The sequence below is a fragment of the Poecilia latipinna genome, unplaced genomic scaffold (assembly GCF_001443285.1).
Source record: "Poecilia latipinna isolate Pla-1442-1.1 unplaced genomic scaffold, P_latipinna-1.0 Scaffold375, whole genome shotgun sequence".
NCBI classification, from domain to species: domain Eukaryota; kingdom Metazoa; phylum Chordata; class Actinopteri; order Cyprinodontiformes; family Poeciliidae; genus Poecilia; species Poecilia latipinna.
This window is the reverse complement of record NW_015112991.1, coordinates 12,585-29,797: the sequence shown is the minus strand read 5'-3', so window position 1 is coordinate 29,797 and position 17,213 is coordinate 12,585. Positions and strand designations below refer to the sequence as shown.

Sequence of the window (17,213 nt, the reverse complement as noted above, 5' to 3'; positions counted from 1 at the left end):
ACTTTAAGAGTTTAAAGAATTGTTGTTTAATAAGTTTTAAATAAAACAACTAAAGGTTAAAAATTTCTGCTGTTTCATTCAGATTTTTCACTTGCAGAGACAAATTGAAGATTGCGATTCATTCTTGGCGTTTCTAATACAACATTGTAGATTTTGCGTGTTTGCTGTAGTTAAAGAAAAGCATCTAGTTCTCAATTGAACAAAGTTATTGTCTGTAATAAGAGTAGGATTTGGGTAATTTTCTTTCAAAATGTTTGCCATATTTAGTCAAGTTTAAGAAATGGAATCAAAGCTGATTTACAAATTACAAATTAAAAGTCTCCGTCTCCATCTGTCGGCCAAATTTGCATCATTTTTGAACTGCAGCTGGGGATCGCACAAAATCAGTCCAAGGACCACAAATGGCCCCCGGGCCGCACTTTGGCCACGCCTGCATTAGTACTTTAGTATTTAAACTTTGAATTGTGTCTGGATGACAGAGGCCACCTCTGGCTTTGTAATGGTGCTTTGTCGACTGTCCATTCAGCAGTTCAGCTTCGTCAGCCGTTCTCTTCCCCTGCGGCGCTGCGAAACAAAAGCGCTCGCTGCCTTTCTGTGGAGTAATGAGGCTGAACAAGACCAGCAATGCTAATGAAACACTTCTTTCACCACAGGTCACTTATTAGCACATTTTAGTGTTCTTATCAGATCAAAACTTTGAAAAGACTCGACAATGCATTTTAGAGATGGACTACTTGGTGTGGAAAAGACCTGCCATCATTTATCTGCAAAGAGGAAAGCAAACTGACATCGGACACCAGATTCAACGGCTCCCAGCTGAATTTTAATGTTTTAGGAGTGGATTTGTGTCTCCATGTGCCATTACTGTTAAATAAGTGACATGTCTGGGACCAAAGCACGTAAGTCGTTTATTTCTAATAATTATTACAATTGGGAGCATTTCATTCTGATAGTCTGAGATCTCTTTGTGTTTAAGATGTGGGGTGTTTTGTAGCGTTAGTAACTGATGATGGTTTGCTCAGCATGTAGTGAGTTTACAGACTCTGATTCTGACGACAAAGAGGAACAGACAGCGATGGTGTGTCTGGAGACAGACCTTCATGATGGACAGTAAGAAAAACCGTTGTGATCTGGAAATGTAAAAGTCTGGTTTAACGTGTAGCTCAGGGGTGTCCAAAACGCATTTGTGGCCCTGGGACTGATTTTGTGTGACCCCCCCTCCCCCTCAGCTGCAATTCAAAAATTATACAAATTTGGTCCATAGACACAGATGGAGACTTTTAATATGTAATTTTTTTACACTAGAAAATGTAAAGTACTATTCAAAGTTTGCATTTCTATAACCAGGCTTTAACAAAAGGTAAAACCATTTGCTGCACCCAAAGTAGCTTTGATTTAATTTATTAAACTTGACTAAATATAGCAAACGTTTTGAAAGAAAGTGAGTCAGATTTAGATTGCATAAATTGAAAAGATTTCAAGCTTTACATCTTTGTGTTGCTTCAATTTAAGCTAAATGCTAATGTCACCATGCTAACCAGCTCTAATGAACATTTATTCGCATAATAAACTGACAGACATATGTTTGCGTTACAACTGTATTGATATTATTAAAAGCAACTTAAGCACAAAAACAAACTCTGGGTTGAAGCTGCGTGAGGCTTTAATTGGATTTTTATTTCTGTATGTCAACATTTTAAGGATTTCTTTTAATGTTTTGAAAAGTGGACCTCCTCTATATGGTGATACAATTATATAAAACACAAATCAAAGGTAAAATGGGAGACAGTGCCTTGACAGTGTCGAAGTTTTTAATCTGATACGTGATTGTCATAAAACTTTTTAAGCAGCAGATATGCGCTTTAAACATTTCTTTATTTATCTGCAATATAGTGTATCTTCATAATTCACTAAACTAACTACTTCTGTGTCTGTTCATGTGTGACGTGAGGATGATGGAAGTGGATATTGGTCGTCACAGTGTGCTATTAACGCGCTGCGATGGAAAATATAGCGCCATTTCAAACCAGTGTTCACACTATGGCGCGCCGCTTAGCAAAGGTAAGGAAGAAAACAACATGAAAGCAGAGAAGGTAACGTCTCCAGTTAAAATGTTGCTTTCTAGTGCGTTATTCTATGTTGCAGCCACCTTTTTTGTCGCTTCTGCTCAGGCGTTATTTCAGGACACAAAGTGCGCTGCCCGTGGCACGGCTCCTGTTTTAATGCTTTGACAGGAGACCTGGAGGAGTTTCCTGGGATTGACTCTCTACCTTGTCACAAGGTACAAACCGGCCGATACGTCCACGTTTAGCTCAACATTTGCTGCTTATAATTTATTTTCTTCTTTTCAGGTCAAAATTCAAAACAGCAAAGTGTACGTGTCCATAAATAAAAAGGTTGGTGAGTTAATTAATTGTTAAAAATGGAAGTAAAATTTGGGGATCTAAACTAATTTGAATCACAGCACATTATTAAAAACACATTTTTAGTAAGAACCTGGTATCAGCTTAACGACCATTTATTTTTTGATTCTATACAATTCATTATTAATACAAATAAAGCAACTTGTCAGTAATGCTCAGTCGACTCGATTTGAAGCTGGTGTGCAATAATACTGCTGTAATAAATGGAAACATATATTTTAAGGCATCTTTATCAATCGATGTGAAAAACAAACGTTTTGTGCCACATTCAGGACATCCGGCATCAGAAAAGGTTGCAGCGAATGGGAGCTGCAGTACCAGGAGTGAACCACACAGTTTTACTGCTGGGAGGAGGTTGGTGGCCATGTTTCCGTCTGTGTGCTTCTGCGATTTAAAGTGCAAAGCTTAAAAAATAAATAAGCAAATCCTGCTGACTCAGCAGTGAACAGAAAACATCTCAATGAAAGAAATGGATCCAGTAAGAAACTATAGCCATTGGGTTTGTCGTTTGGATCCCATTTTGAGCCAAATTATTGACCCGTAAACCTCAGCTAATTCTTTCTAGGTGAATAGAAGAAGTTTTTGTTTTTGGATTAATTCAGTTATTTATCAGTCAATTGAAAGACAGTGACTGGGTCGAACATATTCATCCCTTTTCTGTTAAATAAAATCTAATTAATTCTGCATCTCGACACGACTCGGCTGTGTGTTGGTAAGAGTCTTTCTGCCTGCGTATGTGTAACGTGTGTGTCCTGGCAGGAGCTGCTTCGCTGATCTGTGCCGAGACGCTGCGGCAGGAAAACTATGGCGGCAGAATCATCATGGCCTCCAGAGACGACCTCTTACCTTATGACAAAACCCGACTCAGCAAGGTCATGAAAGCATTTGATCCTTCTTTTCATTTTCAGGACGGAAAGCTAAAGAAGTTTTTTATTGCGTATAATCCAGGTAATGAATGTGTTGAGTGGTGACACTATTGTGCTGAGGAAGAAGGAGTTTTTCCAACAGTACAACATTGAGGTTTGGCTCCAGAAAGAAGTGAGTACTTCTCTCTAAATGTACATTTTCCTGACAAATTAGCAGCTAAAACAGTTTATTTTATAACATGGAATAAAGAAACTGAGGCACCTGACTTGATAAAGTTTTCTTTTTCTGTTTTTTAAAGGCACTATCGGTGGACACGGAGAAGAAGACGGTCACTTTTGATGACGGTTTAGTCCAGAGCTACGACCAGCTGCTTCTCTCTACTGGCTGCAGGTCCAAACATTAATAATGGTCACATTTATTTCACCTGATGCACAGAAGCAAATGTGCACAAAAGTGTAATTTAGCTAAGAATTTGGGTCTGCAACCTTTACAGTCCAGCAAAATAACACTCATTTAGAGGTGCAAATGTTATTACATTAACTTTAACATTTTAACAATAATCTACCATGAGGAATTTATTGTCAGTTTTTATAAAGAAGCACAATTTCACTTCCATTTTCAGGTTCACAAGTAAAGAAAAACAGAAAACTTTAGATATTTCAGGAAAACTAAGTTATGTTATGCAAAATTTCCAACCGAATGGAGAAAAAAAAAACTAGGTCTAAAAAAATAATCCAGTGAATTTTAGTATCAATCTGCACTGGGAAAAAAATGTTCCATGGAAAAATCTTTCATTTTCCTTTAGCTTTTCCATATTTCACAAAGAATAAAACATCAACATATTTAATTAGTATTTTATGTGACAGATCAATATGGTGCATACAGACATAAAGTAGAGAAAAACAGAAAATAGGAAAATATTCCACAATTTTCCAAATTTTCATAAATAAAATCAGAAGAATGCGTCATGCAAATGTGAATTTAATTTGATACTCCTATATATAAAAAACAGCTCCACTAATTGTCTCCAGAGTTCATTTCCCACCTTTACTGTTAATAAATGTAAATCCTTGCATTAACTTTACACCAGGGTTTTCCAAAGTGCGGCCCGGGGGCCATTTGTGGCCTTTGACCTCATTTTGTGCGGCCCCCACCTGCAATTCAAATTTTGTCAATAGATGCAGATGGAGACTTTTAATTTAAAATTTTTTTTACAATGGAAAATCTAAAGTACAACACAAAGGGTTTTCGTTTCTATAACCAAAAGATAAAATCATGTTTATCCAAAGACTTTTACTGTGAAGGCAACTCTGAAGCACCAAATCAAACTCAAACCCAGAAGAAACTGAAAACTGGATGTTTTTCTTTAAATACAGCAAACATGCAAGAGAGGGGAAAAAGTCAGAAATTTTTAGAATAATTTCAGAAATTAACTATTGAAACTCTGAAAAATTCCAAAAATCAAAAGTTTTTTTTTTTTTTTTTAAGTTTTTTTTATTAAACTCAAAATTTCAGATTTTTTCTAGAAATTTTTCAACTTTTCAAACTCAGAAATTTCCCAGAACATTTCTGAAAATGTACTACTTTAAAAAAAAATCTGCTATGGCCCTGATATGCCATCGTAAAAATCCATTCAAGTTTTGGATCTACAATAAATATCCATTTGAAAAAAAAAATTATTACTTAATTTGCTATATTTTAGGTTGTTGGGTTTTTTTCGCTCATGATTATTTTCAATTCAACAATTTTGACCCAAATGACGAAAAGTTTGGACACCCCTGCTCTACACATTTCACATTTTGTTTACTTGTTAAGCATCTTGGGGACATAATGTGACATTTTAACAGTATCTGGAGTCTCATGAGTCTCAGTTGAGGCTTGCAAACAATAACTATATTTTTTTAGAAAATCCCTGTCAGTGTCAGAACCAGTTACCAGGAAACTGAGAGTTTAACTGTCCACTAAAACAAACACCAACACTTCTATTTTAACCAACAGGAGACACTCAAACTGTGGACTTCAGTAGGAAAAGCTGTGATTGTTAGAGTTATTGCATTATGATGAATCAGATTGTTAATCTTTCCGTCAGAGCGAAGGGTCTGGACGTGCCGGGGAGGAAGCTGGACAACATTAAGATGTTGGAGACTCCTGAAGACGCCCGACAAATCCACGCTGCCTCTCTAGGCTGCAACATCGTCCTTGTGGGAACTTCCTTTGTCGGTACTTTAGCTGCACTGTGCAAAAATTTTAGCTAAAAACGATTGAAGAATATTAAGGTTAATGTTGATGCACTTTTTACTCAGTTTGTTTGATTAGATTTTTAATTCAAAGGTTTTATGAATCATTTCAAGTCAGTTATTTTCAAACTTCAAACACATATGCACTAGCTGCTTAATCAGTCAAATAAATGAATTAAAGTGTTTTCTATCCGTCTTGTGTGTCTATTCATAAAACCTTTGAATCAAAAATCTAATCAAACTTATTTACCCATTTCTTTCTCTTTTTATCAATTTTTTTCTTTATGTATTTATTTACTTTTTATATATTTATCTATTTGTTAATCCATTTATTTCCTTATTTATCCATTTCTTTCTTTACATATTTTTTTTTACATATTCATGTATTTATTTATTTCTCTATTTAATTCTTTCTTTATTTATTTTTATATATATTGATTGATTTATCTGTGTACCTATTTTTTCCTTCTGTATTTACATATTAATTTCCTTATCTATTATTTATTAATTTATCTATTCTTAGCAACCCAGTTCTGTGTTTTTAAAATTTTGCTGTGCTTTATTTGTGCACAATGACATTAAAAGGATTCTGATTCTAATAACATAGCTCTACGTGAAAGGCCGTGTTATTTCAAAAGTTGTGCCATTACATTAAAATACACTTTTAGGCACTCAATAATATTAATTTTTTGTTTATTTTTCATATTTTCCCGACAAAGGATAATATTTTAAATAGGTTTTGGTGTTTTTCAGACTTTATACTGCTCAGTAAATACTTTAGTACTGTGAATAAAAGCTGTTCTGTTGGTGATCTCTGTTTCAGGAATGGAGGTGGCGTCGTACATGATAGACAAAGCGTCCAGCATCACGGTGGTCGGGAGCAGCGACATGCCGTACCAAAACACTCTGGGCCGCGAGGTCGGGAAAATCACCATGATGGTGAGGCGAACGAACTTCCTAGTGTTTTACTTTTGTTTATTTGGTTGTTGCACTGAAACGCTGTTGTACGTGCAGATGCTGTTGGAGAAAGGTGTGAGATTTTATATGAATGATCACGTGACAGAAATTAAAGGCGTTAATGGAAAGGTAAAGCTGGAAAACGTGTAATTATTAACTAGTAGTAAGAAGATACATAAATAATTACATTTCTTCATTTTGTCTTTCTTCCATTAAGGTGAAAGAAGTCGTACTTAAAAGTGGTAATGTTATCCCAGCTGATGTTTTAATTGTGGGTATTGGTGAGTAAAATTATTGTAATACTTTTAATATATATATAAAAATTCCCCTCTCACCCTCCGTGGGTGGTCTCTTTCATCCTCTGAGCTCGGGTCCTCTACCAGAGGCCTGGGAGCTTGAGGGTTCTGCGCAGTATCTATATTATATATTATATAGGAGCCTTGATTTTAAATAGGATGTTTTTTACTTGAACTTGGTTCTTAATGTCTAAATATTGGTATTTTAAAGCTAAGATAATAAAATGTTACAAACATATATATATCTCAGTTCTGGTCTTGTAGGAATTTGTGTCCGTTTATGAAACCATTTGGTCCATTTGGTCTTTTTCAGAAATGGTGTCTAAGTTATTTCAACAACAGACTGAGTAATTTTAACACTTGAAATAGTTACAACTACTCAGTCTCTTTTTTAAATAACTCCTTAAGGAGTTATTTAAACTCTAAATTTCAGGTTCTGAACGTTTTCAGCATTAGCATTTTTTTAAAAACACTCGTCTCTTTCTCTGTTTTCCACCAGGCAGCATGCCAAACTCAGAGTTTCTGCAAGGCACTAAAATACAGAAGAACTCCAAAAACTATGTTGTTGTTGACAAGGTCAGCTTTTAATCTGTTATCACCGTCGGTTAGTAACGAGTTAATTTTATTTGAGTAATGCTTTTTTTAAATGTACTTTTAGGAGTATTTTTACTACATTGTACTTTTTACTTTTACTATACTATTTTTATTATGAAGTACACTGCTCAAAAAAATAAAGGGAACACTCAAATAACACATCCTAGATCTGAATGAATGAAATATTCTCATTGAATACTTTGTTCTGTACAAAGTTGAATGTGCTGACAACAAAATCACACAAAAATCATCAATGGAAATCAAATTTATTAACCAATGGAGGCCTGGATTTGGAGCCACACACAAAATTAAAGTGAAATGTTCCCTTTATTTTTTTGAGCAGTATATTTCTACTCCTAGTTGAGTAAGATTTTTTTAATTATCTGCCCACTGAATGACAAACAAAAATTCACACATGCGTTGTTTGCTAGTTTTCAAAAAAGTTTATTTTGCCTGATTTGAATTTATTTACATTATTAAATAATATTTAAAATTATTAAAATGATTAAATAAATTATTAAATGTATTTATTTTGAACAGACAATAAAAAGCAGAAACAGAAAAAGTAATAAGATGCCACTTGATGTGTAATTATGTTATTCATATGTTTTATTTTAATTTTGATCTTTAAAATACCAGAATTTCCATACATTGTCATGTTGTGATCCGTCTGATGATGTAGTTTTTAAACATTGAATGATACTTGAGTAACATTTTTACAAAATCATTTTTTACCTGACAAACTGCAGGTCTGTGTCTGGTGAGTTTTTGGTTAAAATATGTTTGTTTTACTTTCAGTGGGTAGAAAATCCTGAAATTTACTCAAGAGTAGAAATACTTCATAATAAAATTACTCAAGTAAAAGTAAAAATACCAACTTCTTCAAAAATGTTACTCAAGTAAATGTAATTGAGTAAACTCTGGGGGTAAAAATATGTTGAAGTGGTGCTTCTCTTATCGAGTAAAATCTTTGGCTACTCTACCCAGATTTTAACTTTATCTTCATTTCTAACATCACCATTTTTTTTTACATAATTTACTCTCTAAATTATGTAAAAATTTAGAGAGTAAATCAGTAATTGTAAACCTGATTTCCTCATTGACAGAGATAATTTTTTGTGTTTCTCCTGCAGTACATGCGAACAAACGTCCCTGATGTTTTCTGTGCGGGTGACCTGGCCTCCTTTCCTCTGGCACTGGCTAAAAACCAGTTAGTCAACATCGGACACTGGCAAATGGCACAAGCTCAAGGTAGCAACACCTTCTGCTTCACTGCCACCAACAGAGCAGTTTTATCCAAACAAATTCAGATATGTTCTCTTTTTTTTGGATCAGTCTCTGTAAACCTGCGAGGGAGGAAGAGAGATGCTTTCTGTAAAAATGTTTGAAACACTCAGACCAACTTTGTGGCATCACACTAAAAATCACTTTTCCAGTTTATTCTCAAAATTGGGTTACATTTACATGGGTAATTTTTTTGAAAAAAATTACTTTTGGGAGTATTTTTACTTTGCTGTATTTTTTACTTTTGCTTCAGTAATTTTATTATGAGGTATTTCTACTCTTACTTTTTTACTCTTACTTAAGTAATTACTTTAACTTAATACATTGAGTCATTGCTACTCCAACTTGAGTATTGAGTCTAACTTTATTGATTATTCTTCCCATCTCTCTTCATTCTGAACTATTATAGCTGATAAAGTGGAGTGTATTTATTTTCAATACTCCTGATTTTGATTCTTCAACAAAAGCTTCTCCAGCTGTAATTTTTTTTGTTTAATGTAGAATCTGTTAAAAATTATTCTTATGTTAACTGTTAAATTTTTCTTTTTGTGCTTTAGGGAGGATAGCTGCTCTGAACATGCTAAAGAAAACAACTGAACTCACCTCAGTTCCTTATTACTGGACCGTCCTACAAGGCAGAACCATCAGATATGCAGGTAAGCAAACAAACTCAGTAAAGTTTCTAATTTTATCTGTAACTGAAAGAAGCTGCTGTGCTCTGGCCTTTTCCAGGTTATGGGGAGGGATACACTGAGATAGTAATGAAAGGAAACTATGAGTTTGAGGAGAGGAAGTTCCTGGCCTTGTATATCAAGTAGGTTGAGAGAGAAAAAAATCTAATTGTAAAGAAAAGCATGCAGACTCAATAAATAGTTTGTATTTTTTTTTTTAGGAATGATGAGGTCATAGCAGCGGTGGGGCTGGATTATGATCCAGTGGTGTCTGCTGTGGCTGAGAGGCTCCTATCAGGGAAAGTCATCACAAAGAAAGAGGCTCAGTATGCAAATTCTCAAATAGCTCAAAGTTATTTTCATTCTGGCTGGTTGTCCCAGAATGTATTGATAAAATGCTTTAAACTGTTAAAATATCATTAAATAGCTGGTTTTTCCAGCATTCAATAAATGTTTCTTAAAATTAAATTAATTTATTTTTTGCAATCAAAATTAAAGATTTTGTGGAGTTAATTAAGAAATATTTGTAAAGAATGTTTACAGTATTTGCACTAATATATAATGTTAAATGTGACTTCGGACTATAATTTGACATCAAGTAAGGTTGAGGCAGCAGTCACTTAAAAACTCAACGTTTTTCGATAAATATGACGAAAAAAAATGCAAAAAAAAAAAACTATAAAAATGTGGGGATTTTTTTGAATTTGTATACATTTTGCGGATTTGTGAAAAACTGGAGGGATTTATTAATTTGGAGTCAGAGGGCCACATAAAAAAGCTAGAGTTTGAGACAAATACTATTGACCCTTTGCAACTACGTCACCAAATCATTCGAGGCGCCATGATGGACGTCATCAGTGAGGATCGGGAGTATTGAGCTGCTGAGCGACTGAAATTGTTTTCCCAAGTAGTTTTTGTCAGTTAAATGGCTTCTACTTGTTCGAGTCAAGCTAATTTGTCTAACACACCTGGTTGGGCTCACAGACGGCGGCATTTACAAAAGTTTGAGCTAACTAGCTTACAAACAGACCCATACCTTCTCCCTCCTGACGTTTTGATCAAATTGCCGACTTTGCCTGAATTCACACCACATGATTTATAGCACTGTGTCGTAAGCAGCGTCTCTCCTTGACATTAAAAACGTACAAAACAAAAGACGAGATGCTAACAGATTTTCCTTATACGTGCGGCACTGTCTCCATGCTTACTCATGGTTAGACGCGTATCTTTTCCATACAGCAATGTTTGATATCTTTCTAATTATACTTACATATAAAGTATATGAACGCAAATCTTCTTACCTTGTAAAAAGCTGCAAATCAACGGTTACACCGAGGGGTGACAGTCATTATGATTGACGGCTGCTATCCATCGCCGCCGCCATTTTTCCTCATTAGAAGTTGTGCAATAAAATGACAAGTTTGGTTTCTGTCCTTGTCTGTTCGTGCAGCCGACCGCGCAGCGTCCTATCACCATTTATGAAGTGAAATCAACTAAATAGAAGCGATGTTAGACTACCGACTGCCTGATTTTTTGACAGGCTTTGGGTTGTTTTGACGTCTAGTCATGGCGGAGTGGGCGGAGTTTCGAAGGGTGTGACGTCATGTGCAAAGGGTCAATAAGGGCTGATGTTCCAACATATTTTGAAAAAAAGAGAGCAGCAAAATGAAAATTTAGTTTGTTTAGTGTTTTTGTTTGTTTGTTTGTTTTTTAATGTGAGTCAATTTTTTCCACCATTTTTTGACAGGTCGGATGATCCCAGTTGGCTTCAGGTTTCCTGACCTGCATTAAAGCAGTCTGAAGATTAAAATATCAGAGGACTTCACACCTTCATGTTTCTATGTTCTGGTGCTGGAAAACTATTCACAGCAGGGAGTCCAGCACAACTGATACCTCAAATAGATGCAGCTTTGGGTCTTTTTTAGTCCAAAATGCTGTTTTTTTAAACTTAATAAACTCTGTGTACAGGAGTGTCTGAGTGGGTGTCTTTTGATATGATGTATATCATGTCTTACTATGTTTTTTATATAAAAATGCAGACTTTGGAACTGCTGGTGCAACATAAGTGGGCTTGGAGGTCACCGGGGGCTTTAGATGGACGGGATTAGCAGAACAGAGAGGAGGCGGTTAGCTCTTTGAAACAGAGATGCTGAAGCAGGCAACAATAACAAAGCATACTAGCAGGGGAAAAACAGGCCTCCAGGAAGCTGCAAACAAAGCCGCTGCCACCGACACTTCACCACAAAATTACTGTTCTTCTGTTTACTAGATTATCCCTGCAAACCTAGGAAATATTTTATTCCATTTCATAATATCATACAGATTACAGCACACAGATTTTTGTCTTTGTGTTTATCATGATAAACTGTATATTACTGACTCGTTAATTCAGGAAAACGTTTCTATTGTGACACCTGCTGTTCATCTACGGTACTGATTCACCATCTGTAACATCGAAATAGATCCCAATAACACTCAGATGCCGTCTTTGTGTTACTTTTGATAAGCAAGTAAAATAAAAACGCTATTAGGCATAAAATTATATAAATTCCACAATCAGACAGTTGTTGCTGGTGTGGGAAGAGTTTAGGTTCGATGTCACATAAGCAACAACAGTTTTATCAAGAGAAAAAAATTAAAAACTGGAATTATTTAAGATTTCCCAAATAATGCAAGCTTTTATGAGGAAAAAGGGTTAAATATGTTCCTACTATCGTCAATTTCTTCCATTTTGCCACAAACTTCTGTGTATCTCATAGGGATTTGATGATAAACTAACACAAAGTACTACACAGCTGTGAAGTTATGCAGACAACAGCAGTTAAGAAATCTACCTATTATTTGTGTATCAACTATAAAATAAAATAGCAATTGTGTTTCCACATGTAGCAGCATTTAGTTTGTATTATTAGACATATGCATACATTATGATGCTAGTTTGGTGCTCTCGGGGGCCCCCTACTGGTGCGGCGGTTTTAATCAACTTGAATATGCCTTTACACGGATTTTAAATGTCCATCTTGTAATACATTCCTTTAAAGGTAAAAGGGGTAAAATCCTCAATTAAGATTTTCAGAAGGATGAGTTGCTGTGATTATTTTTATTGCATGGCAAAAAAAGCAGAAGTGAACATACAGCTTGTAAGCAAGTCAGAGTTAATTTGTGAGCCGCCTGTGGATCCTCATAGTGTTCATTTGGTTGAAGTCTTCACTTTTGTTTCTCTCATGGCATAATGGGCTTCTTTCCACAGACCCTCTCTGTGTGTGATGTACCGCTGTCGCCTATTGGCTCTGTAGTGCTCTAGTCTTTTCTCTTCCTCCTGCGGGTCCGGCAGAGCTCCTTCCCACCTCAGGCTGTCCATGGTCTGGATGGCAGCCTTCATTACATGTGCAGGAACTTTGTTGTTGCTGGTTGTACAAGTGGCTGCCAGGTGGCTCTTTGAATCCCTTTGTCGTTCTTTTGCCTTCCTGGAACCCCGAGAGAGATTATCCTTGGGTTTTGTATCAGTAGCTCTGAAATTGGAAACTTGAATTTGACCTGGATCTTGAGGGGGCAACCGGCTGAAACTGCATGATAAATTCCCAGGATTGGCTGCAGGCAGGCGACATAAACATGTAAACTCTTGCACATTTGCAGACAAAGCTGACAAAATTGAAGGGCTACTGACCAGGGTTATAATAGTTTGGGTTTTTCTTTATAGTTTAGCTTTATTTCATTGTGACTTTTTGTTTGTCTAACTCAGCTAGCTTAAATTATATATTCATATTGACACTTTTTATTACTTATTTATTTTATAATTATTAGAGCCTTGCAACAAAATGTTTGCTCAATATGTACATTTCCAAGAATGTCAATGTCTAATTATTTTTTAAGAGTGTGCTTGCTACTTTTCTACAAGTTATTAGTTAAATGTTGTTTAGTTTTAGTTCAGTTTTCATTAGTTATAGTAGTAGTTTTAGTTTAGTTATTTCAAGCTTTTTAATTTTGTTAATAAAAACTAGCTTCTGTATTTTATGTCACACAATGTAAAAACTCAGTTATGTTGGATATACATATTACTTTACCATGGTAAATATATTGTTTTTAAAGTTAAATAGAAGTGGAAGATGTTGTCCAGTTCCAACTATATTGTTATATAATCAGTGATGTTGACTTTAACACTACTTTTATAAAGCTACAAGTCCAAGCGTTGCATTTTTATCAAATTAATACAATGGTTGCAGCTGAAGAATAAACATAGTGCCTTGTTGTCTGTAATCTGCACTGATTTTGTGAATAGCCCTATCATGATCTTAAACGCATTTTTAATCCATGAAAAATTCAAAATGATTACCTTTTAGTTTTGAATCAGTAGCAGAAGCGTTATTTCTCTTTTTGTTCTTCCTGAGGTCAGAGACCCTTTGTGGCAGCAGTTTATTACATGTACCCTCATCTGCCATGATGGTCTTTGAAATGCGCCTGCGCAGACATCGTTAACAACGATTTAGAGCAGAAAGTGACACAAATGTAGAAAATTATTGAATTACTTTCACGAATATTAGTAGCTTTACTCTTTAGATTACGTTGGGTTGGAATGAAATATCCTTGTAAATCCCAGAAGAAGCCTCGCAGCTACTTTTCCTGTTTGTTCCGGAACTAACGTTTCTCCATGGCAACAGAACACACGCCTCTTAGAGACGAGCCCTTGGTAACAAGTGTCTATTATATTTGTACAATTTTAAGTTTGAATTTGTTTGATGACTTCCTTTTTATGTCACATACCGCTCCTCTTATTAGGAAAGCCAACGTGAGAGCCTTCTACTGTGTTTAAACTCGGAACAAAATTACTAGTTAGTAATCTCACTGAGAACCAATAATAAAGTGGATGACCCCGACGTGATTTGAACACGCAACCTTCTGATCTGGAGTCAGACGCGCTACCGTTGCGCCACGAGGTCATGACGTATGCTCCTCGCATTGTGGTATAAAAACACTATAGATAACAGAGTACGTACTGTAACTTATGTTTGAGTGTTCTGCATTCATTGAAGTCATGTTAAGATATATTTGAAAGCTGATGAAAAATAATCCACTGATCGCAAAATTAATACAGTTTGTCTTTCAGTGCATATTAAACCGACTGAAACTGCACGTTAAGCTTTGTCTGGTCAAAAATGAAGCCATAAACACCACAAGTGTAACTATACATCCCATATATAACTATAGATCTGTACTATCGTATGCTTTTATTTTTGTCAGTTCATGATTTCTTTTGCTTTTTGATTACAAAATATATGTTTGGTAATAAAACAATGTAGGAATACAAAGTGTAAATCTATACATTACTCTTCTGCTCAGAAAATCAAGAAAATCGGAGGAAATTTAATGTAGCTCTATGCTGCTAAAGAAAATTCTGCATATATGATCTAAAATGTATTTTTGAGACATTTCTTTTAAACAAAACGTGACTGACAGGAATATGTCTATTTAGGGAAGTAAAAAATAAATCCCACAGTAAGATCATATAACTCTGGCCTTTTAACGTGCCACATATCTTGCCTCACAGCTTCCCCAATGTGGAATTTTAAAGGGAGTTTCCATCCTGTTCCTGTCCCACAGAGTCATCATTTAGGCACAGATCTCACATCTCTGTACACAGAAACAAACAGATGGACTTGAATTGAATAATTAAAGCAAACTTTGATACTTTGAGAAGTACTAGCTCAGCTATAACCACGCTAACCCTACCAAATTTTGCTGAAGTGGTAGTTTATGTTCACACTTGTGTGTCTGCCAAAAATAGCTTAGTCAGAGCCTAACCAAGTCTTTCCTGCTTATGTATTTCCCCACACTTCTGAAATGCACCAGAGCTGCAGGAAGAAAGAGGATAAATCATCATGCTGAGTCAGAAATGACACGTAGCATTTATCCATGCTGGAGTGACAAAGTTCACACTGTGATACAGTCACGATACAAAATGTTTTCCTTCAGCCTTTCGCCTTAAAACTGACACAGCTTATCTGAATTTATCTGAATCACAAATTCAGATAAACTGTTTATATGGGGGGGGAAATACAGATAGAGAAATGTAGAAGAACAGAAAACACAGAACTGAAGTCATTCATCATCATTTAAATAGAAATAATTCAGAAATTCATACATGGAGAGTAGTAGGAAAACGTTTTACAGTAGTGTAAACCAATAGCAGCATAGCTACTGACATATTTTAGGGTAACCCAAACTCTCTCCTCTCAGACTACGTGTTTGTTTCAACTAATCTGACTATAATAAGAAGTTAACTATTTAAGGCATTGTAAAGTCAACTCAAAAATCCTGATGTATCAAAGTGCACTGGGTTGTACTCACAGCACAGCTTTTAAAGGCATGCCAAGTTAGATTCAGAAGGAGTTTGCATAAAATACATGTCAGCTCAGTGAGGCCAAGTGTTTTGCAGTGCAAATGAAGGGGGGTTAACCTTACTGCTATCCCTCCAAGCCAGAGAGCAATTAGATCATCTTACAAGCTGAGATATGGTGTATAAAATAGAGATGCAGAGTATAGCTTATTCCTAGGGCTGAATCTATCTGACACTTTTTATTATCATCTTCCTATAGTGCTAGTTACATATTTACATAGCAGTTAAAATAAAAGACAAACTGTAATCTTGATGCTTCTATCTGAGGAAAATAAAGTGAAGATTTATATTATTCCCCGTTTGCTGTCTGTACTCATCCTAATGTTGTGCTATAATGAAAATTACTGATTCATAATGATCTCAAGCCTCACAAATCCTGCAAAAGGACACTGAATATGACTCATGAATCTGTGAAAGTGACACGCTGAGACCCGGCAATGAGCAAAGTGATTAACAGTTCCCCTGAAACAGCTTGACGCGGGTCAAGGGTTGAACTTTATGCAAATTCCAAACTCACAAAGAAGCAGGAAAATGTACAATTTGTGTAATCGTCAAAGAAAACTGACATTCATAGGATTGCATTTGGCTAAATGGATCAATAAAGCAATCATAAATCCCGACCATGATTTGCTGCGTGTGCTCGCTGAATGAGGTGACAGTGAGGAAGCAGATTTTTCGACTGCAGCAACTTTACAGCTGCAGAGTGACAAACCCAGGTTCTCAGCAGACAGAAAAAGAAGACTGGCCATACAGCCCTAAAATGTGTGTGTCGGCATGCGTCAGCTTGGAAAAGGTAACAAGTTCATCCTAACCTGCTGATGTCTCCACAGGGCAACTGCAGCCGGTTAATAGCACCATAAAACAACGTTTGTGCAATTAGTGAAGGATCAAAATGAAAACATGTCAGTTCCTTTTCCAGCATGTTCATACTAAACCTACCTGAATGTCGACAGGTTGGAATAAACATTTGCTTCATTTTCCATAACAAATAAATATAGAGATAGGATCTACAGCTTTTCATGGGAGCCAGAAAATGGATACATTTTCTATTCAAAGAAGCTGGCTCATATATTTATTTTATTAAGGCTGCGTTCACACTGCAGCCTGAAGAGACCCAATTCTAATGTTTTGTCAAATCTGATTTTTTTGCAGTGGTCATCCACACTTCCGATATGCGACATGTACGTAATCTCCAGTGTGAACTGCGAACGATCTAAATGTGTCCCCCATGCGCAGTAGAGAGAACGTCACACAGAGAGCCTGCTCAGTGTTTTACCAACCGCCATAAAACAGCAGTGCTCAGTAAAAGTCGATGCTAACGGTGGAGCGTATGTTACAATTTTGATGTTGTTGTCTGACCGAAGCCAGACAACAAGCCAGGATTAACAATTTAATCCTCTTTATCATCCGCCATGGTTGTTGTTTTTCTCCCCGCTTGTGCGTATCAGGGTGCAGAATAGAGACGTTTGTCGAGTATCAGTGACGTTCAG

The 17,213-nt window shown here is 35.9% G+C and overlaps 2 protein-coding genes and 1 non-coding gene across 4 annotated transcripts; 1 reads left to right on the top strand and 2 right to left on the bottom strand.

The window, feature by feature from the left end:
* The first annotated feature begins 4 nt into the window (after positions 1 to 4).
* On the top strand, positions 5 to 11,299 carry aifm5 (apoptosis inducing factor mitochondria associated 5). Its single transcript, XM_015036653.1, has 19 exons — positions 5 to 899; positions 1,023 to 1,110; positions 1,952 to 2,061; positions 2,172 to 2,281; positions 2,352 to 2,396; positions 2,696 to 2,777; positions 3,183 to 3,295; positions 3,372 to 3,461; positions 3,589 to 3,680; positions 5,380 to 5,510; positions 6,351 to 6,466; positions 6,542 to 6,613; positions 6,702 to 6,765; positions 7,280 to 7,356; positions 8,508 to 8,625; positions 9,216 to 9,314; positions 9,391 to 9,472; positions 9,551 to 9,655; positions 11,077 to 11,299. The coding sequence occupies exons 1-19, from the start codon at positions 881 to 883 to the stop codon at positions 11,108 to 11,110; spliced, it is 1,647 nt and encodes a 548-aa protein (XP_014892139.1). The 5' UTR covers positions 5 to 880; the 3' UTR covers positions 11,111 to 11,299.
* A 1,111-nt stretch (positions 11,300 to 12,410) lies between these two features.
* liat1 (ligand of ATE1) lies at positions 12,411 to 13,991 on the bottom strand. Of its 2 annotated transcripts, none has more exons than XM_015036647.1 (3): positions 13,880 to 13,991; positions 13,663 to 13,787; positions 12,411 to 12,920 (listed from the first exon to the last, which is right to left on the bottom strand). In XM_015036647.1, exons 2-3 carry the CDS (start codon positions 13,766 to 13,768, stop codon positions 12,520 to 12,522), a joined length of 507 nt encoding a protein of 168 aa, XP_014892133.1. In that variant the 5' UTR covers positions 13,769 to 13,787; positions 13,880 to 13,991; the 3' UTR covers positions 12,411 to 12,519. The 2 variants fall into 2 exon arrangements, with proteins under 2 accessions (XP_014892133.1, XP_014892134.1); XM_015036648.1 differs by having other exon boundaries at positions 13,856 to 13,979.
* Positions 13,992 to 14,194: 203 nt separating this feature from the next.
* On the bottom strand, positions 14,195 to 14,266 carry trnaw-cca (transfer RNA tryptophan (anticodon CCA)). The gene has a single exon. It is a non-coding gene; the product is annotated as a tRNA-Trp (tRNA).
* Between the last annotated feature and the right edge of the window lie 2,947 nt (positions 14,267 to 17,213).